The sequence below is a fragment of the Myotis daubentonii genome, chromosome 18 (genome assembly GCF_963259705.1).
Source record: "Myotis daubentonii chromosome 18, mMyoDau2.1, whole genome shotgun sequence".
NCBI lineage: Eukaryota > Metazoa > Chordata > Mammalia > Chiroptera > Vespertilionidae > Myotis > Myotis daubentonii.
In genome coordinates, this window is record NC_081857.1 from 43,256,049 (window position 1) to 43,278,004 (window position 21,956).

The window sequence follows — 21,956 nt, forward strand, 5'->3', positions numbered from 1 at the left end:
GGGAGGGCGGGACCTCGGGCGCGTGCGCGGGGTCGCAAAGTGCCGCTGACCCGCCAGCGACCGGCATGAGGGGCTGGGCGCTCGCTGCCGCCCCCGCCTCACTGCCGCGCCATGGAATGCCTGCGGGGCCTGCCCCGGCTCCTGCCGCGCGCGCTGCGGCTGCCCCCGCGCGTCCTGTGCGCCCCGGCCTGGGGCCTGACCCCCGCGCGCGCCGCCGGACCCCTCGGAGGGAGCTGGGCCGCGCTGCCCGGCGCACCGCGCGGGCCCCGCCTGGCAGGTACGGCCCCGCCCGCAGCCCCGGACGCCGCGGTGACCTCGGGCCTCTGGCCGGCCCGTCCTCCTCGCGGTCCCTGGGCAGAGCTCCCGCCCGAAGCGCCCGGGGCACCCGTGGTTTTTGAATCCAGCGTCGCCCTTACTCATGGTGACAGCTGGGAAGTCAGGATCGGGCCCCGCCGCCAGAAATGCTTTGATAGGTGTCCTCGCTGGCGCCGCCCCGCTTGTCCCGGGAACGGGGTGGGTCGCCCTGGGGAGACTTGGGTAAGAACCGCGCCGAGCAAGGGCGGACTGTGGTGTCAAGTGCGGCCGACCGCCGGCGGGTCGGTGCGGCCAGAGGGACCGGAGCGGTGTGTCTTCGCCGGATGATGAAGCGCGACGATCGCCGGCATTTCCACCAACCGGAGCGCGCGGTGCTCATGTGGCCCAGCAGCCCGCGGCCTTGGAGCGTCAGGCTTCCCCATTCGCGCTGCCGGCAGTCGGCTGCGCTCCCAACGCAACCCGGCGCCTCCACCCCCTTCCCAGCCACGCTCCCCGGGTTCAGCCCGTCCGATGTTTTGTTGTTATTATTTTGTTTATAATTTAATAGGCAGAGGTCTCTTTTTAAAAAATTCTCACCCAAGGACATTTTTTCCATTGATTTCTAGAGAGAGGGCGGGGGCGGGGGGGAGACATCGATTGGTTGCCTCTTGCTCGCACCCCTCCCAGGGTTGGGGAACCTACAGCTGGGGTCCCTGCACTGGACTGGGACTTGAACCCCGCCCGGCCTGCAGGCCCACCTCTGAGCACTGAGCCAAAGCAGCCAGGCCCGGCTGGTGTTTTAGGGCAAACACTGAGATGCAGAATCTCCGCCCTGGGAAATGCTGATCCTTAAAATGCGGTCTGCACTTTGCAAACTGTAACAACAGGCCTGGGGGCTAAGAAACGACAGCATGTAGACTGTAGGCCGCGTGTAAGTGGGAGGCGGGGATCAGAGCTGAGCGTCTGCTTGGGACGCATCGGATAACGGGAAGTGTTTTCCCACCTCCGCCCGCTCCCCGCGGGTTCATGGCTTTGAACAGTGCTTTTTGTTAGATGCTGAATGGACCTGGTGATACTTCAGAGCTCCCGTCAGCGCAGTCGAGTCACACGGTTTAAATTGATTTTCAAGCAGCGTTGCCTTCATTCCAGTTCCGTTGGTATTTTGCATGTAGCCACAGTAAAGTGTCTGTGGAAACGGAGTTAATACAAGGAAGTCAAGTCTGTAGGTTCCCTAGTGTGTAGGTCAAGCAGCCCACCTGATCCTGGAGTGCTGAGAGGTCGGGGCACTTGGGACCTGCTTCCTGAAATACACCTCCCGACACCGTGCGCATGAGGAGCCTTTTAAATTATGCAGAAAAGATGGGCCCTTCCTTTTCGTCTCAACACCGCGTTGAACATTTGTTCACCCAGCTCGGAGGTGATTAGGAAGGACGGTGGTGGGAACCCACCATAATTCTGCCTCACCGAAGCCGTCTGAAAACCTTTCCCCGTTAAACCGAACATACGCACCTGCAAACTGCACACGAGTGTTTTCTCCTCCAGGAAAAGATTTTAAAAAATAGCAGAATAGTCTGCAGAGCACGTTCCTGAGAGTTGTCTCTAGGCCACATGTGACAGCCGGTCGTGGGCTGACGGAATTCTCTCATTCATTCTCCAGGTGAAATGCACCTGCTGAGAACGTCCGATGTCGCTCAGGCCACGCTCGCCAGCGTAGCCCCCGTGTTTACTGTGGTGAGTACGCGCCAGGCGCCTGATAACTTAGAGAGAGCACTTCTCCTGCGTCGTCTCGTCCTGGGGTTGTGCTCAGCCAGTGGGACTTCACTGACGACTCCAGAGCCCCCGGTCAGCGTGTCCAGCAAAGGAAAAGGGAGTTTTAACCCTTCACTCAGAACCGACTTTAACCCAAACAAGGGCAGTGGGGTTTCCATGTGTATTTCAGTGTGGGATATAGTACCATATGGTATGATACCAGAGAGTTTACTGATTTGGGAGAAAAAATATTTTGTTTTTATTATCTCTCTTCAGACAAAATTTGACAAAGGAGGAAATGTGACGTCTTTTGGTGAGTATCTTCAAGTTTCTTCTGCATCGTCTCTTTTTAATCATTGAATGCGTGAGTCTGACGGCAATCAAGGAATGGCAGGCGGTGCTGTGAACAGAGCACCCTTAGCGGGGATGGGTGCGTGCAGGGAGCGGTCTTTGTGCAGCGTGTCCGTCTGTCCTCATTGGGGCTGCGGTGCCTGGACTGACCTCAGGGCCACTCGTGCTCTGCCCGGACGTTAAAGGCACAGGAACACTCTTCCCTCCATCGCTTCTTCACTCCTGGTCCGCAGCCGTGCCCCCCGCGTTCTGGGGGAGGCGGAGTCACGGGCCTCCACCAACAGTGGGTGACAGGAGACCAGGGGCCTCCACCAACAGTGGGTGACAGGAGGCGAGGGGCCTCCACCAACAGTGGGTGGCAGGAGACGAGGGGCCTCCACCAACAGTGGGTGGCAGGAGACCAGGGGCCTCCACCAACAGTGGGTGACAGGAGACCAGGGGCCTCCACCAACAGTGGGTGGCAGGAGACCAGGGGCCTCCACCAACAGTGGGTGACAGGAGACCAGGGGCCTCCACCAACAGTGGGTGGCAGGAAACCAGGGGCCTCCACCAACAGTGGGTGGCAGGAGATGAGGGGCCTCCACCAACAGTGGGTGACAGGAGACCAGGGGCCTCCACCAACAGTGGGTGGCAGGAAACCAGGGGCCTCCACCAACAGTGGGTGACAGGAGGCGAGGGGCCTCCACCAACAGTGGGTGACAGGAGACGAGGGGCGGGTGGGCGCTGGGCTCTGCTGGTCACTCTGTTTCTAAAGTGAAACAGATCCCTTCACGGTCTGACCTCGGAGGCAGGCTCGGGTCTCCCACGCACCCCTCCATGACCCCTCCTGCTGTTCGTGAGGTCCTCGGGAACATTTCGGCGTTTTTGCTCAGTAGCTCCTCCGAAGGCTGTTCTGCCTGGAGCGCTGCCACACCTGTGGTTCGACTGGACAGGTGCAGACAGTAGTGTCGCCAGTACCACCGCTTGGGACCTGTCACCGATTCTGCTTCCTGTTGGGGAATACATTGAGTTTTCAGGCAGAGAGTCTAGTCTGAGGACGGACTTTTTCTCATTTTGTGTTAGTCCAAGAAGAAAGATTTAAGGAAAGATTTCCCAGATTTAAAATATCGAAGGTGATAAGGGAGTGAGAATAACAGAACGCAGGTCCTGTTAAAGGTGCCGCGCCAGCGCCGGACGAGGCTGAGCCCCTCTGACAGGCGCGCGTGGTTCTGTTTCCGCCCCGGGCAGCGCCTGCGCACAGAGGCTTCATGAAGTGGGGAAGGAGGAGGAAGAATACTAGAGTCAGACTAGCGTTAGCCTGAGTGTGTCCTTGAGGTGAAAACAGGCATTTAAAACGCTCCTGTTATCTTTGGCTTCCGGTAATAACAAAACTATCTTGGGGGGGGGGGGGGTGCTCTGATACGAAGATTAAGCTCTTTGCTGGATTAGACCAGCCACTTCTTTTTCTGGAAAACATTTCTTTTTCAGAAAGGAAGAAAACGGACTTGTACCAAGAGTTAGGCCTTCAGGCCAGAGATCTGCGCTTCCAGCACCTCGTGAGCATCTCCACCAGAAACAACAGGATCATCCTGAGGATGGAGGTGAGGCCCTCCCGGCGCGGCGCGTCAGCCTCGGGTCAAAGTGGCTCTGGAACAAACGCAGCCTGAGGCGGGTAGGGAAGCACGCGGCAAAACAAAGCCGGCCGCCATTTCATTGTGTAGGTGGCACGGACGTGGGTGTTCACTCTGTACTTTTTCTGTATAAACATTTTCATAATAAAACGTTGGAAAAGGTGTGAAGAGACCACCCTCTAGGCTTCATATCACTGACACAGTGGCACAGGCTCCTTCCTGTGTTGCTCTTCTAGCATAACGGACACCGTCTTTGTAGAACCCTCGCCTGTCACACCCTCTTTCCCCGCAGTACCTGAAAGCGGTGATCACCCCCGAGTGTCTCCTGATCCTGGATTATCGTCACTTAAACCTGGAGCAGTGGCTGTTCCGGGAGCTCCCCGCGCAGCTGGCCGGAGAGGGCCAGCTGGTCACGTACCCTCTGCCCTTTGAGTTCAGAGCCATGGAAGCACTCCTGCAGTACCGGGTAAGCCCGTCCATGCAGCTGGCTGCATTGGTCCTGGTCCAAATGCTGCCGAGGAGGAAGACACGTTAGGCCAGGACAGCGCAGGCGAGGGCGAGGAGAGGAGCTGCCATGGGCACAGCTGCCCGGCGGGAGGCGCATCTGCTGGAATGTGTGCCGTCGGTCTCACTGCGGTTCCCGCGGCAGGGGCGGGTCCCGGCGCCCTCGCCGCTGGCACCGCTGTCTCAGTGCGGACCCGCCGGGCGCCCCATGCCGCGGGCCTGGATAAGAAGAGCACTTCTGACTTCACACCGATTTATTTTTAAGTCCAAGTTGTGTTTTAGTTTCCAAAGAGTTTTGTTCATAGGAGTTTGGACTGTACTCTGTTTACAAAGAGCAGAAGTATTTACCAAATGGAAGTTCGAGTTGTAACTACGGAAGGGCGGATTTCCTTCCACCTAATCGATCCTCCCGCCTTTTGTGACAGGAGTTAGTCCCCCTCAGGTGCGAGCCTGGTAACAGCATGTGCCTGGTCCTCTGTCCCCAGCAGACGGGTGTTTGGGCCACCGGGACAGCCGTTCCTGCAGGCCGCACTCTGCAGCGTTACGCACTGCCCCAGCTGTTCCAGACGGTGTCTGACCCCAGGGCTCACTGGCCCTGAGCGTTCTGAGAAGGTTGGCTTCTCACGCGAGGTCGTGTTGCTCTAGATCAGCAAGCTGCAGGGGAAGCTGCGCCTGCTGGAGCCCCGGATCCTCGACACCCTGGAGGCGTTAGTGGACCCCAAACACTCCTCTGTGGACAGAAGCAAACTGCACATCCTGCTGCAAAACGGCAAGAGGTGAGCAGGTGTCCGGCACTTCCCCTTCCTGGTTCTCAGTGACGTGTGTAGCATCAGCCCAGACACACAATCCGTGGGGTCATCACTGGTCTTTAAAGTGCCAGCGAGTGCTGCTGATGGTGACTTCCTGTCGGGGCGCCGAGTGGAGGGAAGGGTGATGGGGCAGGAAGGCTGCGTCCGGCTCTGTCCGGGGCCCTGCTTGGGGGCTCAGTTCTCAGTCTGCGTGTAGACAGCAGAGCACCGCTGACACATCCCTGTCCACCGCCTGTGTGTGAGGGGGGACACTGTCCTCGTGGTGACACGGATCCGTAGTCCATGGCGCCATCACGCCCGTGCACCTGCCCTCCAGCCTGTCCGAGCTGGAGACGGACGTGCGGATGTTCAAGGAGGCGATCCTGGAGATCCTGGACGACGAGGAGCGGCTGGAGGAGCTCTGCCTCAGCAAGTGGAGCGACCCCGAGGTCTTGTGAGTGGCCTTCCTGCCCCGACTCCCAGGGCGAGCTCCTTCTTCTCGGGGCCCTTAGCCTCCCTCGGGGGCCCTTAGCCTTCCTCGGGGGCCCTTAGCCATCCCTCGGGGGCACTGGTCCTCCCTCAGGGCCCTTGGGCTCGGAGCTTGGGGCTCCTGCACTCGTGTTCCACTGTTGTCTGTAGATCGGGGTCAGAAGCTCACACAGACGCTTTGTAATGTGCACAGAGGACGGTCTGCAGGTTTAAGCGTCACCTCTCTCCCATAAGGAAGCTGGGATGACAAGAGCTGGGCCCAGCAAGGCCTAGCAGCAGAAATGGGGACATGCTGTTGCCCTTTGCTGCGTCCTGGGCGGGTCTCCTCTGCCGGGCAGCAGCGTGGCTGGTGGAGCTCGCCCTGCCTCCTGGGGGCGGACAGCTGTGTCGCATCCTCATAACATCGCTCTGTGCGGGGCCAGGGCCTGGGGCAGGGAATCTCTGTGCCTTTGTGCTCGGCCTGTGGTTTTGGTTCACTGGTTTGTACTAACTTGTACCCGTCCGTCCGCGTCACAAGTCTGGACATCGCTGTCACGGGTAGTGGGGCTCCCTCCCTGTGCAGCAGGGGCCTGTGCGGGGACTTCCCTGTGTGGTGCTCGGGGTCAGGGGACGGCCCTCAGACGGCCGTGACAGACAGGGCAGGCGAGTGGGCTCACGCGGGGGTTGGGTGTGTGGCGCGTGGCGCTGCTTACGTGGCGCTTGTGATTGGAGTGAGCAGAGCAGCGCGGGCATCGACCACGCGGAGGAGATGGAGCTGCTGCTGGAGAACTGCCACCGGCTGGCCGAGGACCTGGCGCACGCGGCCCGCGAGCTGCGGGCGCTGATCGACGACTCGCAGAGCGTCATCTTCCTCAACCTGGACAGGTGGGCGCGGCGGAGGGGCCGCTCAGGGAGAGGTGCGCCTGCCGCGGCCGGCGTGGGCCTGGCTCCTGGGGCGGGCAGTGCCTGTAGGCCCCGGGGACCCTCACCGTGGGCCGGCTGACCCACGCTGTCCCGCAGCCACCGCAACGTCATGATGCGGCTGAACCTGCAGCTGACCATGGGCACCTTCTCGCTCTCGCTCTTCGGCCTGATCGGAGTCGCCTTTGGGATGAATTTGGAGTCGTCCCTTGAGGAGGTGAGGGTGTTGTTTCAGTGAGCCAGGGGTGGTTTTTTCATGTTTTGAAGGTCTGTTTTTAAAACAGACTTTAAAAAAGAAAGTCTTCATTGTCCACTCTCCTCGGGACAGGAAATGTGCTCTCTGGCCCGTCCACAGCCAGGCAGGCTCCAGACCTTGTCTCCATGGCACAGACAGCAGGCTTCCTGCTTCTCAGACGGAGTCACGCTGGCCGTGCGGGAGGCAGGCAGCGCCCTGGCCGGCGGCACAGCGTGTGGCTCAGCCGTCATAGCTCTGAAAGTGGGCGTGATTGTTCCCACTTCACAGATGAGAACAGTGAGGCCCAGAAAATGTCAGTAACTTGCCCAGGGCAGAGCTTGAGTGTCACAGTCGCATTTGAACCCAGAGATCTGCAGTCCCTCTGCTCTGCGCCTGGCATAGGAACGTGGCGTGGCGCTGGCCGAGCTCAGCTCGTCCCTGTCAGACTCCTAGGCATGAACCCGACCCTGCGCTCAGCACGCTCTGGCTCGGGTTCTGTGTCCTGGCGAGTCCAACGGGCCGTGTCTCTGGCTGCCAGCCTGCGCTGCCCATGGTCTCCATCGGGACCCCTGTTCACCTTGAAAAGTGGTCGTTAAGAGACATGAACCTGAGGCCACTCCAGCCTCCAGTGGTTCAGTAGCCCTGGATGCCCTCAAGGTCAAAGCCATACGAACCTCCCCCAGGGCCTCCGTGATCCACACGCACGCTGCTCTCTTCCAGGACCACAGGGTGTTCTGGCTGGTCACCGGGATCATGTTCATGGGCAGTGGCCTGATCTGGAGGCGGCTGCTGTCCTTCCTCGGGCGGCAGCTGGAGGCTCCCGTGCCTCCGATGGTACGTAGTGCGGGTCCCGGCCGGAGGCCGAGCGGTCACAGCCATGGCTGTCACGCCACAGCCGGTGTGGGTCAGGCAGACTCCTGGACCCTGAGCAGTTATTTAATGCCTCAAAGCCAGTCAGTTCCCCACCGCCAGTCACGTCAGCACCACCTGCCTCGCGGGGTTAGGGGAGCTGAGTAAGACAATGTGTGTGAAGCACTTAGGAGCCCGGAACACCGAGGACTGCTTGCTGGGGGGAGGGGGGACCTGGGGACGGGGGGACAAGCACTACAGCCCAGGAGACGGCAGTGACCTGCTGCGGCTTCATTACGAAACGGAAACGCAGGAGCCAGCGCTGTCACTGGGAAAAGAGAGGTTGCCGCCCTTTCTCCGTCCCACGTGACATGCTGGTCCATGGGCGGGTCCCCTCAGCGGTGATGGGATGGCCTGCCTTGTAGGAAAGATGCCACTAACACGCCGCTTCCTGCTCTCCTCAGGTGGCCTCCTTACCGAGGAAGACGCTGCGGGCAGACGGGCGGCTGGACACGAAGCCCAGCCTCAGGCCGGACGGGCTGGGGTCCAGCAGGAGCGTCCTCACGCCCCGGTGAGCGCGGCTCGCACAGCGGTCGCTGGTGAGACTGAGCCAAGCACAGAGCGACGTTGTCGTCCGAGGGAGGCCGGCGAGCGACCGACCAGGACGTGACCACGCTTTCCAGGCTCCAAGGAGACCCAGGGCTTCTTGGTCAGAGGCCAGGACTCTGCTCTGCAGCCTGCAGAGCTGCCTTCACAGCCGGAGGCCGGCAGGGGCTGACGGAACCGCGGTGCGGCCTGGACCTGACTCCATGCGCATCGAGAAAAGGAGTGTCCAGCAGCCGCGGTGCTGAGACGGGCCCGTCCGCAAACAGCCTGACCAGGCGGCCGAGGGCTGGCAGCGCACACCAGCCGTACACTCCGCAGTCCATGCTGGGAGCCGCTGGCAGCGCCTTAGTTTCTTCCATTCGCTCCCTTCATGGACGGTGAATAAAAGGGGGCACGATCCTCTCACGTCAGCTTTATGTGGATTCCAATTCATCACAATTTCAGCTTTCAACCCCAAACTGCCCTGTTTGCTTGGCTGCAACTATGCCTTTGGAAGTAGAGCTGAAAGAGTGTCCTCAGTTCCTGGCTCTTAGCTGGTTCCTGGTGGGGGGAGGGGAGGCACCCCCAGGCTGCAGGAGGGGAGATGCCTAGCTCTGCCTTCCCCTTCGCTTTCAACCAGAGCTTGGGTCAGAGCAGTGGCTGATGGCTGTTCGCCTCAGAGCTCGCCCAACCTTTCCTGTTTCTGGAGGTTCAAGGCAGGGGTCCCCTAGCCCTAACATTAGCCCTAGGTGACGACGTAACCCTACCCTAGCCCTAGACTTAACCCTACCCTAACCCTAACCCTAACCCTGACCTTCGTTTTGTGGCCTAGCCCTCTGCCCAGAGCTTAAGGCAGCCACTCACGCACCTCTGTCTCCTCCCCCGACAGCCCAGCCTCGGGCTCACGAGGACAGAGAGGCTCCCTGGGCTCTAGGGACCGCCTCACCTCTCAGGTCCCACCTTCCCTTGGCCTGAGCCAACATTCACCCACATGGCAGTGCCCGGGGGGAGGTGACCTCGAGCCTCCCCCACCCGCTCCAGCCTTCCCAGGCCCCCATGTTTTCAGCGATTCCCAGGACATGCTCCTCACCTACCTGGGTGGGTGTTTAAAACGCACTTCCTAGGGCACAACCCCTGATCTTCTGGGGGCCAGGGAGACCAGATCCCCAGGGCGGGCTCAGCTGGCCCCTCCTGTGTCCCTCAAAACAGTCACAGGCTTCACCCTCTTCTCCATCAGCACCCCTGTGCCAGGCCATCTGAGCCGCTCAGCTCCTTGTGCCTTAACCATTCCCTTAACCCTCACCCCAGCCCTAAGCCTGACCATAGCCTTGCCCTAGCCCTAACCATACCCCTTAGCCCTAGCCCTGAGCCTAATCATAGCCTTGCCCTAGCCCTAACCATACCCCTTAGCCCTAGCCCTGAGCCTAATCATAGCCTTGCCCTAGCCCTAACCATACCCCTTAACCCTAGCCCTGAGCCTAATCATAGCCTTGCCCTAGCCCTAACCATACCCCTCATCCAGAGCAGCCCTGCAGGCAGCACGGGCGGGCGTCACAAAGGCACCCGGCTCCAGAGGACACTGGGAGGCGGTGGCTCAGGCCCCTGTACGGGGCTTGGCGATCGGAATAAAACTGCTATCCCCCGGCTGATGTGAAGGGCACAGGTGAAGTTTCTTGCGCTCCACACTCGGCCGTGGCTGAAAGCCCTGTGGTCACCAGGGCCACGTGCAGTCCCCGTGGGCAGGGCTCCCTGTGCCGGGTTTGGTCCTGTTCTTGTAAAACGGGTCATAACCCTCAATTGTGACAGGAGTGGGTCGCCCAGAGAGCAGGGTTCCGTTTGACTGACCAGGCGTAGAATCGATTGGTGTTGCCTTCCGGTGTGCCCTTGTGGCTTTGGGGAGAGTCGTGTCCGCGGATAAAAGGGAAAATAGTGCACCTACCTCGGCTGGTAAGGGGCTTCCTGGTGGGCGATGAGCAGGGTCCGGGTGTCAGCCCGGCGCAGAGACAGCGGGGCCCTTACACCCACATCTCCAGCGGGACAGCCTGCGCCCACACGCACAGCGCTCAGCGGTTTTCAGTTTTGAGTTGAAATGGACTGAGCGCAAACGATTCTTTGGAAGTAGGTGCTACAGCACCAAATGCGCGGCAGCGTGAGGCAGTGAGCACGCTGCGCCGCTCACCGAGCACCCGCGCCAGGACCCCGGTGCCAGGACCGCGGACCGCCGTCGGGGAGGCCGGCCTCTGAGGGAGCTCCACCCCCCCCCCACCCCCCCACCCCCACCCCCGCACAGGCCGCAGCCCACAGAGCCCCCGAGAGGCTGTCCTGCTGAGGCCCCCAGAGCTGTGCAGCCTCGGTTGGGGAACTGCCATGTTTCAGTCCCAGCTCAGTGTCGGGTTTACTTGCGTGACCCCGGGGAGGAGGTCTAATGGTGGAGCCCGCGTTCACCCCACTCTTCCCATCAGAGCTGGGCTGTTAGGCACCAAGCGCTCCCGCCCCTTCGCTCTGAAGAAAGTTGTCGCACAGACAAACGTTGCAAAAAACATGTAAACCAACAACTGCCAATATATGGGAATGTGTTCTGAGATCTTGAAATAAAGGTAATTTTCAGTTAAACTTGTAAGTTCAGGTGTGTGTTAATGAGACTAGAACTCTAGACGGTATTTCCATTCAGAATCACGCCGTGAGCATTTAATTCGTCGGTCGCGGGTGTTAGTTTCCCGCGCACCGGTGTCCACTGCTGTCTTAGGGGTTAACTTAGGCAGGAGAGCGGCCGGTGCCCACGATGCCGCGTGCTTGTGGCGCAGTCGGACGCACTGTTTCGTTTCCAGACAGTCTGGCTGCGCGTGTCTCCACTCCCAGGAGCCTCACCTCCTTCCATCAGGTTCTCCCGGTGTCCGCGGGGCGGCGGGCACACGGGCAGGGCTCCAGTCTGAGTCCAGGCTGTAGACGTGAAGCGCCCCGGCCAGTCGGGCTCCCAGAGAGCTCCTTCCCGCGGCCACGACCACTTGGTTCTGGAGAGACAGAGCGTTAGTCATCAGAGGACCTGGAGACATGGGCCGGGACCTCGGCTGCCTTGCCAGCCTGGGGCCCAGAGGGCCCACTCCTCACCCACGCCCGTGCCCGTCCCAGCCCACCAGAGGGCCCGCTCCTCACCCATGCCCGTGCCCGTCCCAGCCCACCAGAGGCAGCAGAAACAGCTCAGGTGGGGCCTCACCTGGTTCCGGCTCCCTGTCCTCAGCCCCGCGCTCCCCGGGCGCCGAAGGGACCGAGCTGTGAGCCCACCTGTCCTCGGGGACCTCTCCCATGGGGGGGGGTGAGGGGTGTTCCTCTCTTTCCCAAGTGAAAACAACCCGTCTGAATGAGGCCACCCCAAACCCCAGCCCGGGGACAGCATGCCGAGCCCAGCCCTGGCCCCACCTTGTCCTGGGACCGCACGGTGACCAGGCCGCTCCCGAACCGCGAGCTCGCCTGCGGAGAGAGCGGTGACAGGCCCTGGGAGACGCGCCCCCGCGGACAGCTCCCAGGAGGGGCAGGGCCCCCGCAGCTCCCCTCACTCCCGCGGTACTTACTTCCGGGGAAATCAGGACGTGCTGGGCCTGAAAGACACGGTGAGGGAGGGGGACTCAGTTCCTCTCAAGCCAGAAAAAGCACATGTGGCCCAGCTGGCGTGATCGATGAACCAGGAGGTCACGGTTCGATTCCCGGTCAGGGCACATGCCCGGGTTTCGGGCTCCATCCCCGGGGTGGGTGTATAGAGGAGGCAGCCGATCCATGATTCTCTCTCTTTATTGATGTTTCTATCTCTCTCTCCCTCTCCCTCCCTCTCTGAAATCAATAAAAATATACTTAAAAAAAGAAAAATACGTGCGTAAAAAGTGTCTATATGTGAATATTACATATAACGGTGGCTAAATGAACTACGGCTCGCCTCCAGATGAAATACGCGACACCCGCTAAACATAAATGAGACGCTGGGGAGGCACTGGAACGTGTTGCACGTTGGCAGGTAAAGCAAACACGGGCAGCGCAGTGTGTGGTGCGGAGCGCAGTGGGGCCGGCGGGGGAGATGCGCGCAGTGTGGCCTGCGGGGGAGATGCGCGCAGTGTGGCCTGCGGGGGAGATGCGCGCAGTGTGGCCAGCGGGGGAGATGCGCGCAGTGTGGCCTGCGGGGGAGATGCGCGCAGTGTGGCCAGCGGGGGAGATGCGCGCAGTGTGGCTGCGGGGGGAGATGCATGCAGTGTGGCCGGCGGGGGAGATGCATGCAGTGTGGCCGGCGGGGGAGATGCGCGCAGTGGGGCCGGCGGGGGAGATGCGCGCAGTGTGGCTGCGGGGGGAGATGCATGCAGTGGGGCCTGCGGGGGAGATGCGCGCAGTGTGGCTGCGGGGGGAGATGCATGCAGTGTGGCCGGCGGGGGAGATGCATGCAGTGGGGCCTGCGGGGGAGATGCGCGCAGTGTGGCTGCGGGGGAGATGCATGCAGTGTGGCTGCGGGGGAGATGCATGCAGTGTGGCTGCGGGGGAGATGCGCACAGTGGGGCCGGCGGGGGAGATGCGCGCAGTGTGGCTGCGGGGGGAGATGCGCGCAGTGGGGCCGGCGGGGGAGATGCGCGCAGTGTGGCCGGCGGGGGAGATGCGCGCAGTGTGGCTGCGGGGGAGATGTGCGCAGTGGGGCCGGCGGGGGAGATGCGCGCAGTGTGGCCGGCGGGGGAGATGCGCGCAGTGGGGCCGGCGGGGGAGATGCACGCAGTGGGGCCGGCGGGGGAGATGCACGCAGTGTGGCCGGCGGGGGAGATGCATGCAGTGGGGCCGGCGGGGGAGATGCATGCAGTGGGGCCGGCGGGGGAGATGCGCGCAGTGGGGCCGGCGGGGGAGATGCGCGCAGTGGGGCCGGCGGGGGAGATGCGCGCAGTGTGGCCGGCGGGGGAGATGCATGCAGTGTGGCTGCGGGGGAGATGCATGCAGTGGGGCCGGCGGGGGAGATGCGCGCAGTGGGGCCGGCGGGGGAGATGCGCGCAGTGGGGCCGGCGGGGGAGATGCATGCAGTGTGGCTGCGGGGGAGATGCATGCAGTGTGGCTGCGGGGGAGATGCGCACAGTGGGGCCGGCGGGGGAGATGCGCGCAGTGTGGCTGCGGGGGAGATGCATGCAGTGTGGCTGCGGGGGAGATGCATACAGTGTGGCTGCGGGGGAGATGCGCACAGTGGGGCCGGCGGGGGAGATGCGCACAGTGGGGCCGGCGGGGGAGATGCGCGCAGTGTGGCTGCGGGGGAGATGCATGCAGTGTGGCTGCGGGGGAGATGCATGCAGTGGGGCTGCGGGGGAGATGCATGCAGTGTGGCCGGCGGGGGAGATGCATGCAGTGTGGCTGCGGGGGAGATGCGCACAGTGGGGCCGGCGGGGGAGATGCGCGCAGTGTGGCCGGCGGGGGAGATGCGCGCAGTGTGGCCAGCGGGGGAGATGCGCGCAGTGTGGCCGGCGGGGGAGATGCATGCAGTGTGGCTGCGGGGGAGATGCGCACAGTGGGGCCGGCGGGGGAGATGCGCGCAGTGGGGCCGGCGGGGGAGATGCGCGCAGTGTGGCCGGCGGGGGAGATGCGCGCAGTGTGGCCAGCGGGGGAGATGCGCGCAGTGTGGCCGGCGGGGGAGATGCATGCAGTGTGGCTGCGGGGGAGATGCGCACAGTGGGGCCGGCGGGGGAGATGCGCGCAGTGGGGCCGGCGGGGGAGATGCATGCAGTGGGGCCGGCGGGGGAGATGCGCGCAGTGGGGCCGGCGGGGGAGATGCGCGCAGTGTGGCCGGCGGGGGAGATGCGCGCAGTGGGGCCGGCGGGGGAGATGCGCGCAGTGTGGCCGGCGGGGGAGATGCGCGCAGTGGGGCCGGCGGGGGAGATGCGCGCAGTGTGGCTGCGGGGGGAGATGCGCGCAGTGTGGCCGGCGGGGGAGATTCGCGCAGTGGGGCCTGCGGGGGAGATGCATGCAGTGTGGCTGCGGGGGGAGATGTATGCAGTGTGGCCGGCGGGTAGGGCTGTGCTCCTATCTGCTCTGGGCTCCCCGCAGGTGCCGGGAGCCTCCCTGCTCTCCTTTCTCCACATAAAGGGGCCTGACACCAACCCAGTAGCTTTGATGTGGATTCGATGTATCATCAAGTTCTAGAGAAAAATCCTAGAAGGTTCTCAGGCCTTATCTCTGCAGAGTGGAATTCGAGGTAGATGGTCTTTCATTTTTCTTTGTACCATTTTGTGTAAATTTTTACAATAAACTTTCATTAACTTTTTCAAGTTAAAAAATAACTTTTAAATTGGAAAATAAGTATGGCCAGGAGCTGTAGGCCCAGGAAACGAGGCAGGGGACCAGGACGCGGGGGGGGGGGGGGGGGGGGGGGACAGGCGCAGTGGGCGGAGTGGCGAACTGCGGGGCAAGAACAAGGCGGCTGGGCCTTTAAAACGCAGCCGAGGGCTGTATCCTGCCTGACCAGAACTCGGTTCCGATAAAGACGGTGTGTGCCAGGGTGGACGCGACCCCGCAAGGCCGCAGAGCCGCCTGGGACCTGGGTCGCGCTCTGCCCGAGAACCCTACCTTCTCCTCTGGACACGGGGACGTCCAGGACTTGCATTTGCCTGTCATGTCGCCGAAGAAGGTGTGCCTGCCGTTGTAGACGTAGACGCGGCCGTCCTCTCCCCCGATGAGCCCCGAGGTCATGTCCGCGATCCTCAGGGGGGCGGCCAAGAGGACCTCGTCTGTGACGGTGAGACCAGCGGGAAGCGCCCACTCCCCGGCCCCCCCACTGCCCCTGCTCCTGGCCGACCGACCGACCGCCCGCCCGCCTCCCACAGGCGCCCAGGCCGCCTTCCCGCAGCCGAGACCCCGGCTTCCTGCTGGTCATTCAACACTGATGTGCGGCTCTGACATCACCCGCCACCACCTTCCAACGGGACAGCTCACTCTCACTGATGTTTCTCTCTCTCCCTCACCCTTCCTCTCTGGAATCAATACAAATACACACGTACATATAAAAAAGTGCAGCTCAGCCCGGCCGGCGTGGCTCAGTGGCTGAGCATCGGCCTAGGAACCAGGAGGTCACGGTTCGATTCCCGGTCAGGGCACAGGCCCAGGTTGTGGGTTCAATCCCCAGTGTGGGGCGTGCAGGCAGCCGATCAGTGATTCTGTCTCATCATTGGTGTTTCTCTCTCTCTCTCTCCCTCCCTCTCCCTTCCTCTGAAATCAATAAAAATACGTGTGTGTGTTTTTAAAGGTACAGCTGCAGCTTTGCGCAGTGGCGGTATCGTAGCCACTGGTTTATCTGAGGCGCGATTCTCGCTAATTGAAAAAGTGCAGCTCCCCCTGTACACCTGGTGCTGGTTGAACCTGACTCGGACCTAACGGCCAGGGTCGCCGGGGGTCAGGGGGGAGGGGCCGTGCTGGGAAGGAGGCTACCTAAGCCGTCACCGTCCAGGTCGCTCAAGTGCAGGGCTCCCCCGAAGCGGGAGAAGCGGCGGTCCCCGCTGAAGGTGCTGAGCAGGGCGGGCCGGGCGGCCGGGCTCAGCCGGTACATGCGGGCGGCCCCGCCCTGGTGCAAGGTCATGGTCAGGAAGGCCATCTTCGACACGTCGTCTGGAACGAACCACACCGTCAGGGCCGGGCTCTCCACACGGCACAACATCGAGCCCCGAGTGGACTCCTAGCCGGCGTCGGCTCCTGCCCGCGGGACCTACCGTGCGTGGGGGCGCCCACCAGCAGCACCGGCGTCCGCGCCCCATTCACCATCACGTGGCCACTGGACAGGGAGGTGCCCAGCTTCCCCATGGCCTGTGGAGGGTCACGAGTCAAAGGCCGGCTGGGACAGCGTTCCCCGCGGTGCCCGTCCTGGGCGAGGGCGCCCTACCTTGTCCCCCGAGATGGAGAACGCGCTCTGGCGGCCGGGCGGGAAGTAGCCGTCCACCCGGCCCAGGCTCTGCTTCTCGTCCCGCGAGTGGAACAACTGGCCCAGACTGGAAGGGAGCACACGGGGCGCAGGGGGCCCGGGGCGGGAGCTGGCCCGGTGCTCAGGTCCCCCGCCAGGTCCCCCCGCGCACCTGGGTCCGTCTGGGTGACCACGGCACAGAGCGGGCGTCGGGGAGGGAGGCCCGGTGTTGGGACCCTCCGATACCAGGCCCACCCTCTGCCCAACTGACAGCAAGGACAGGGGTGCCCGCCAGTACGGGCTGACCTGTCCCCCAGATCCGCAGCTGAAGCCCTGACCCCCGCCCCTCCGACTGTGATGGGATTTGGAGGCGGAGTCTTTAAGGAGAAGATTCAGTTAAAACGAGGCCGTCGGGTGCCGGCTCCAGCCCCAGCCCTGGTCGGGGGCGTGCGGGAGGCACATGGATGTGTCTCTGTGTCGCTGTCTCTCCCCCTCCCTTCCACTCTCTCTAAAAATCAGTGGGGAAATGTCCCCGGGTGAGGATGAGCAAAACAAATAAATGAGGCGGTCAGCGTGGGCGGGCCTAACGCCACGTGACTGGCGTCTGTGGGAGGGAAGGACAGGAAGACGGCGGAGAGGGAAGGCCAGGCCAGGGGCCTGTGATGGGGAGGGGGGCCTGGAGACACCAGCCCGGCAGTGCAACACCCAGAGCCCAGAGGACAAGTCCCGCGGAGCCCAGAGGCCATGGCCCTTCACAGGGGCAGCCCTGGCCCCGAGCACCACTTCTCATGGCTACGGAGAACTCGCGGCCTCGCCCAGCCTCCGGGTCTCCCCAGCTGAGCACTTAGCTGTCTCCCGAGCCGACGAGGGGAGGGGACGAGGGGCCCAGCAGCGCCCGCTCACCCGCTGCTGTTCTTCCAGGTGGGGCTCCCGGCCAGCAGCAGCGTCCTGTTGTCCAGGCGGACGGCGTGGAGCGAGTAGCCCAGCCACGCGAAGTCCTCCTCGCCCCCCACCCGCCAGTCGGCCGCCTCCACCTTCAGCTGGTCTGCAAGACAGGCAGCCCCTGGCTTTACCCCGGGAGGCCGGGAGGGAGGGAGGCCGGGAGGGAGGGAGGGAGGTCTGGAGGGAGGGAGGTTAGGAGGGAGGGAGGTCTGGAGGGAGGGAGGTTAGGAGGGAGGGAGGTCTGGAGGGAGGGAGGGAGGCCTGGGGGGAGGGAGGCCGGAGGGAGGAGGACAGGCGGCCCTGTGTAGGTAATGATGGGACTCAGTCACTGGGGACTCAGGCTCAGCCACTGGCCCTGGGGCCTGGGCCCAGAGGCGGGGCTCCCTGTCCTCGGGGCGCCGCGTACCCTTCCTGAGCGCCTGTAAGGGGGCGGCTGCGGGACTGACGCGGGAGGATGTGGAGTGAGGAGGAGAGGCCCGGGACGGAGCAGGGACTACCTCCGTGGCGTCGGCCGGGGTCCGAGTGGAAGGCAGCCACCATGCCCCGCTGCTTCCCGCCGCCCGGCGCGAAGGGGGAGCCCAGCACCAGGTCGGGCGCGCCGTCTCCGTCCACGTCGGCCGCCAGGAGCCGCCAGCCCAGGTTGCAGTACGTGTCCTGGGGACGGAGGCCACGTGTCCTCACCTGGGGGGGACGCCCAGCCCCAGGCCCCACCGGCCGAGGGGACGTACCTGGCAGGAGATGGTGACGTCGGGGGCCTGGGACAGTTTCCCGCTCTTGGAGCCGAAGTAGACGTACACCGTGCCCTGGCGAGGACAGGCCGGGCGGCCGTGAGGTCGGGAGAGCGGGAGGACCAGGCAGTCCCGTCCGTCCCACCGGCAGGCTCCCGTGACGGACACGGGCCTGGGCCCCGCTGGCTGCCGGGGCGGGTGGGAGGCGCCGACCGCCTGGCATTTCTCTGCCTCGAGGCTGTTGCAGCCCCAGAGCGGGCGTGGCCTTGGCTCTGCCGCCCCAGGGTCCCTGGCGGAATGGGATGACCCCGCCCCCGTGTGCGAGGCCCAGCGGTTAGGACGGCAGCCTGGCCCGGCCGGGTCTGTGCCCCACGGGAGCCCCCCATGGCCTGGACTGTGTCACCTTCCCACCTCCCCCTGCACCTCGGGGAGCAAAGCATTTGCTGGAGGCCAGGAGGCCAGGAGGCAGGAGGCCAGGAGGCAGGAACAGGTGCGCCAGGGGCCGAGGCCTCCTCAGGGACCGAAGGGGGCGCCCAGGTCACCCACCCAGAGGCTGGGCCGGCTCGTCCGACTGTCTGCTGCTGCCAGCAGCTTGGCCCCCCTCTGTCCACCCCCTCCCCCACCCCCAGCCTGACCTGGTAGGTGAGCCGCTCGGAGCCCGCGGAGGGGGCGCCCACGGCCAGGTCGGGCAGCCCGTCCCTGTTGAAGTCCAGCACGGCCAGGGCGGAGCCGAAGCGGCCTGCGGGCTGGGGCAGCGAGTCCTGGGCTCAGCTCGGCTCAGGCAGCCCCGAGACAGCCACGCGTCCCACGCACAACACGCCGCGCCCGCGACACGGGAAGATGGGGAGCCCGGGATGGAAGGGTCTGGAAACCCCGGGGCCCATGTGAACACCAACGAACCACAAACCCCCCCTTCACCCGGGACCTGCGGGAACGCGGCCTCACCTGGGAGCCCTCCAGGACCCCGTGGGCCTCGGCCTCCAGGTCCAGGTCGAGGGGGGGCAGCCCCAGGTCGTTGCCGTAAATGAGGTACACGCGCCCCACGTGCATGTGGCCGGGGCGGCTGTAGCCCGGGGCGCCCACCACCAGGTCGCCGTGCCCGTCCTGGTTGAGGTCGGCCGAGGTCATCGCCCTGTGGGGACGAGAGAGCCCGCCTGGTGTCTGCTACCAGCTACGCTGTTGCCTGGCCGGTGGGCTCAGCGACTGAGCGGCGACCTCTGAACCAGGAGGTCAGGGTTTGATTCCCGGGCAGGGCACAGGCCCAGGGTGCAGGCTCGATCCCCAGTGGGGGGCGTGTAGGAACAGCTGATCCATGATTCTCTCTCATCATGGATGTTTCTCTCTCTCCCTCTCCCTTCCTCTCTGAAATCATTAAAAATATATATTTTTTAAAAAATAAAAGCTACACTGTTCCCGTCACCACACCACTGTCTGCGCTTCTCCTTCTAACGCCGTCACTCCCCAAACCTGTGGCCACCTGTCCCCGCGCACAGGGACCCCAGCAGCACCCCGTGGTCCCCAGCCCTGCAGGTGGGGCACTCCGCGAGGTCGGCACACACGTCCTGACCGACGTGAAGGAGACATCTTAGCGTTACAACCACGTAACCAAGGTAACGCTGATGATGACGAACAGACGGACAGCAGGGGCCACTCACTCCATCGGTCAAACGACAGGGACAGGCACACGGAGCCAGACACACGCGCACCCACCAGCCCAGCCTCGCGTAGGGACAGGACAGGAAGTACGACGCCAGGGGGCTGGACACGTGCTTCCGCGGCCGCTGGGAGCTGCCCGTGAAGAGCGTCCGCAGGTTCCTCTCCAGGGTCTGGTACATGAAGGACATCGAGTCCTGGAACGAGAGTCGTGGCGATGGGGGAGGCCTTCTGTGCGAACCGGGCACAAGGAACCCCCCCCCCCCCCCGTGGGAGGCCGACCGTCCCTGACGCGGGCCCTGCAGACACAGACGCAGACGGGAGAGGCCTGGAGTGACCAAGCGCTAGCTAGACCCTCGCGAGTTCAGGGACACAATTGAGCCCGTGAGTTCGGGGACACAAGGGAGACCGAGGCCAAACGAGGGCCCAGGCAGCCCAGAGCAGCCGCTGGGGGTCTCTGTCCATTACCCCGAGCCAGCGGCCCTCCCGCCTGCGGCTCGCCCTCCCGCCTGAGGCTCTGGCACAGACCAGACTGGCGGCCCAGGGCCTGGGGCCTGGCATGTGCGAGTGCCTCGCAGGGAGCGTCCGTCACACAGCCCGTGACGCCGCGGGACAGGCCCGCAGGGGCCCCTCTCCTCGCAGAGCGGACACTCCTCACCGAGGTCCAGGAGTCCACGCTGAAGACGGCGCCCCTCGCCGTGTAGTTTATGTTCTTCCCGGCGTCCGTGGGGAGGGAGGCAGTCAGGTTTCTGTGGGCGTCGCTTTTCTGCACTTGGGAGCTGGAGAGCGGGACAGACCAGAACCGCCCTGAGCCTCAGTCACAGGTTCAGAGCCCATTTTGTGTTTGTTTTTTAATCCTCACCCGAGGATAGTTTTCCATTGATTTGTAGGGAGAGGGGAAGACAGAAATATCAATGTGAGAGGGACACATCGATGGGTTGCCCCCTGCCCGCGGCCTGACCAGGGGCCGGGCCGGGGAGGAGCCTGCAACCAAGGTATGTGCCCTTGACCCAAATCAAACCCGGGACCCTTCTGTCCACAGGCTGACGTGCTGTCCGCTGAGCCACACGGGCCATGGAGTCCCTGACAGCCCCCCTCTCGTCCCCGTGCTGAGCGAGCGCCTGCCTAAAGCTACAGGTTCCTCACAAGGCACCACCGTCCGTGTCGCGCTTCTCTGTCTCATGTCCTCGTTCCCCAAACGCACAACGATGTGGCCCCAGGAACCCGGACCCTGACGAGCACCTGGGGCCCATGGTCCCACCCAACGAGGAGGAATGTGCCACCTGCACTATTCACTGCACAGCCCTGAATGAAATGTGCAGCCTGGGCACCCAGTCCCACACCCGATCAGGCCCGGCCTCGTCCTCAGACACGGCCTCACTGGCCACTGCTCCTCCAGGTGAGGCCTGGGTCAAGGTTAAGGGTGAGGCCTGGGTCAAGGTTAAGGTCGAGGCCTGGGTCAAGGTTAAGGGTGAGGCCTGGGTCAAGGTTAAGGGTGAGGCCTGGGTCAAGGTTAAAGGTGAGGCCTGGGTCAAGGTTAAGGTCGAGGCCTGGGTCAAGGTTAAGGGTGAGGCCTGGGTCAAGGTTAAGGGTGAGGCCTGGGTCAAGGTTAAGGGTGAGGCCTGGGTCAAGGTTAAGGGTGAGGACAGCAGTAGCGGCATCACTAACACCACCCGCTCCCACGTGATGGTGACTGAGCAGCAGGCTGGCGTGTGCCTCGCTGAGCGCCTACTCGTGCCCAGCCTGTCCCGTGATTCCGCTCTGAACCCACCGGCTGGGAGGGCACACCCCGGTGAGCATGTCGCTGGGAGCCAGGCTGGGACACTTACCCCTGGGGGCCGGTCCGCTGGCCGCCGCAGGCGATGAACAGCGGGTTCTCGGGCAGGCTGCAGTCCCTGCGGGGCAGCACGGGGTCAGGCCTCCTCCAGGGGCGGGGGAGCGACTGAGGAGCCTCCACAGCTACCCAGGCCCAGCCGCCCGCCCTGCCTGCACCGCTGAGCTGCCCTGAGCCCAGGCACCCGCTCAGACCCCGTGAGGGCTAAGTCTGCTTTTTTAAATCTTTGTTGTTGTTGTGTTTTATTTCAGAGAGGAAGGGAGAGGGAGAGAGAAACATCAGTGATGAGAGAGAATCAGGGGCTGGCTGCCTCCTGCACACCCCACACTGGGGATCAAGCCTGCAACCCAGGCCTGTGCCCTGACCGGGAATCAAACTGTGACCTCCTGGGTCATAGGTCGATGCTCAACCACGTGAGCCACGTGAACTTTATAAAACAGACACGTGCAGGCCATCCCCCTGTGGCCACGTGTTCAAACCCCGCCCGTCAAACTGAACTCCCTTCCGACCGCAGCAGCAGAGCCCAGGCTCGAGTGCGCACCAGGCGC

The 21,956-nt window shown here is 63.5% G+C and overlaps 2 protein-coding genes across 5 annotated transcripts in view; one reads left to right on the forward strand and one right to left on the reverse strand.

Annotated features, from left to right (window-relative positions):
• Nucleotides 1–10,967, forward strand: MRS2 (magnesium transporter MRS2). Of its 3 annotated transcripts, XM_059674246.1 has the most exons (11): nt 2–277; nt 1,952–2,025; nt 2,320–2,356; nt 3,862–3,974; nt 4,297–4,470; nt 5,154–5,284; nt 5,634–5,750; nt 6,497–6,649; nt 6,785–6,902; nt 7,641–7,754; nt 8,234–10,967. In XM_059674246.1, the coding sequence occupies exons 1-11, from the start codon at nt 112–114 to the stop codon at nt 8,342–8,344; spliced, it is 1,308 nt and encodes a 435-aa protein (XP_059530229.1). In that variant the 5' UTR covers nt 2–111; the 3' UTR covers nt 8,345–10,967. The 3 variants fall into 3 exon arrangements, with proteins under 3 accessions (XP_059530230.1, XP_059530231.1, XP_059530229.1); XM_059674247.1 differs by lacking the exon at nt 7,641–7,754 and having other exon boundaries at nt 1–277; XM_059674248.1 differs by lacking the exons at nt 7,641–7,754; nt 8,234–10,967 and adding an exon at nt 7,209–7,623 and having other exon boundaries at nt 1–277.
• The window catches only part of GPLD1 (glycosylphosphatidylinositol specific phospholipase D1), a 22,455-nt gene continuing 11,409 nt past the window's right edge, over nt 10,911–21,956 (reverse strand). Inside the window, exons 12-26 of one of the 2 annotated variants that reach the window (XM_059674241.1) lie at nt 21,404–21,469; nt 20,233–20,353; nt 19,632–19,771; nt 18,867–19,053; nt 18,557–18,667; nt 17,922–17,996; nt 17,691–17,847; nt 17,155–17,296; nt 16,234–16,339; nt 16,064–16,157; nt 15,786–15,962; nt 14,928–15,088; nt 11,924–11,950; nt 11,772–11,822; nt 10,911–11,365 (exon numbers count right to left, since the gene is read on the reverse strand). In XM_059674241.1, coding sequence (XP_059530224.1) covers nt 11,219–11,365; nt 11,772–11,822; nt 11,924–11,950; nt 14,928–15,088; nt 15,786–15,962; nt 16,064–16,157; nt 16,234–16,339; nt 17,155–17,296; nt 17,691–17,847; nt 17,922–17,996; nt 18,557–18,667; nt 18,867–19,053; nt 19,632–19,771; nt 20,233–20,353; nt 21,404–21,469 — 1,762 coding nt within the window. In that variant the 3' untranslated portion in view covers nt 10,911–11,218. Of the gene's footprint in view, nt 11,366–11,771; nt 11,823–11,923; nt 11,951–14,927; nt 15,089–15,785; nt 15,963–16,063; nt 16,158–16,233; nt 16,340–17,154; nt 17,297–17,690; nt 17,848–17,921; nt 17,997–18,556; nt 18,668–18,866; nt 19,054–19,631; nt 19,772–20,232; nt 20,357–21,403; nt 21,470–21,956 lie in introns of both variants that reach the window. The other variant, XM_059674240.1, reaches the window with a different exon arrangement.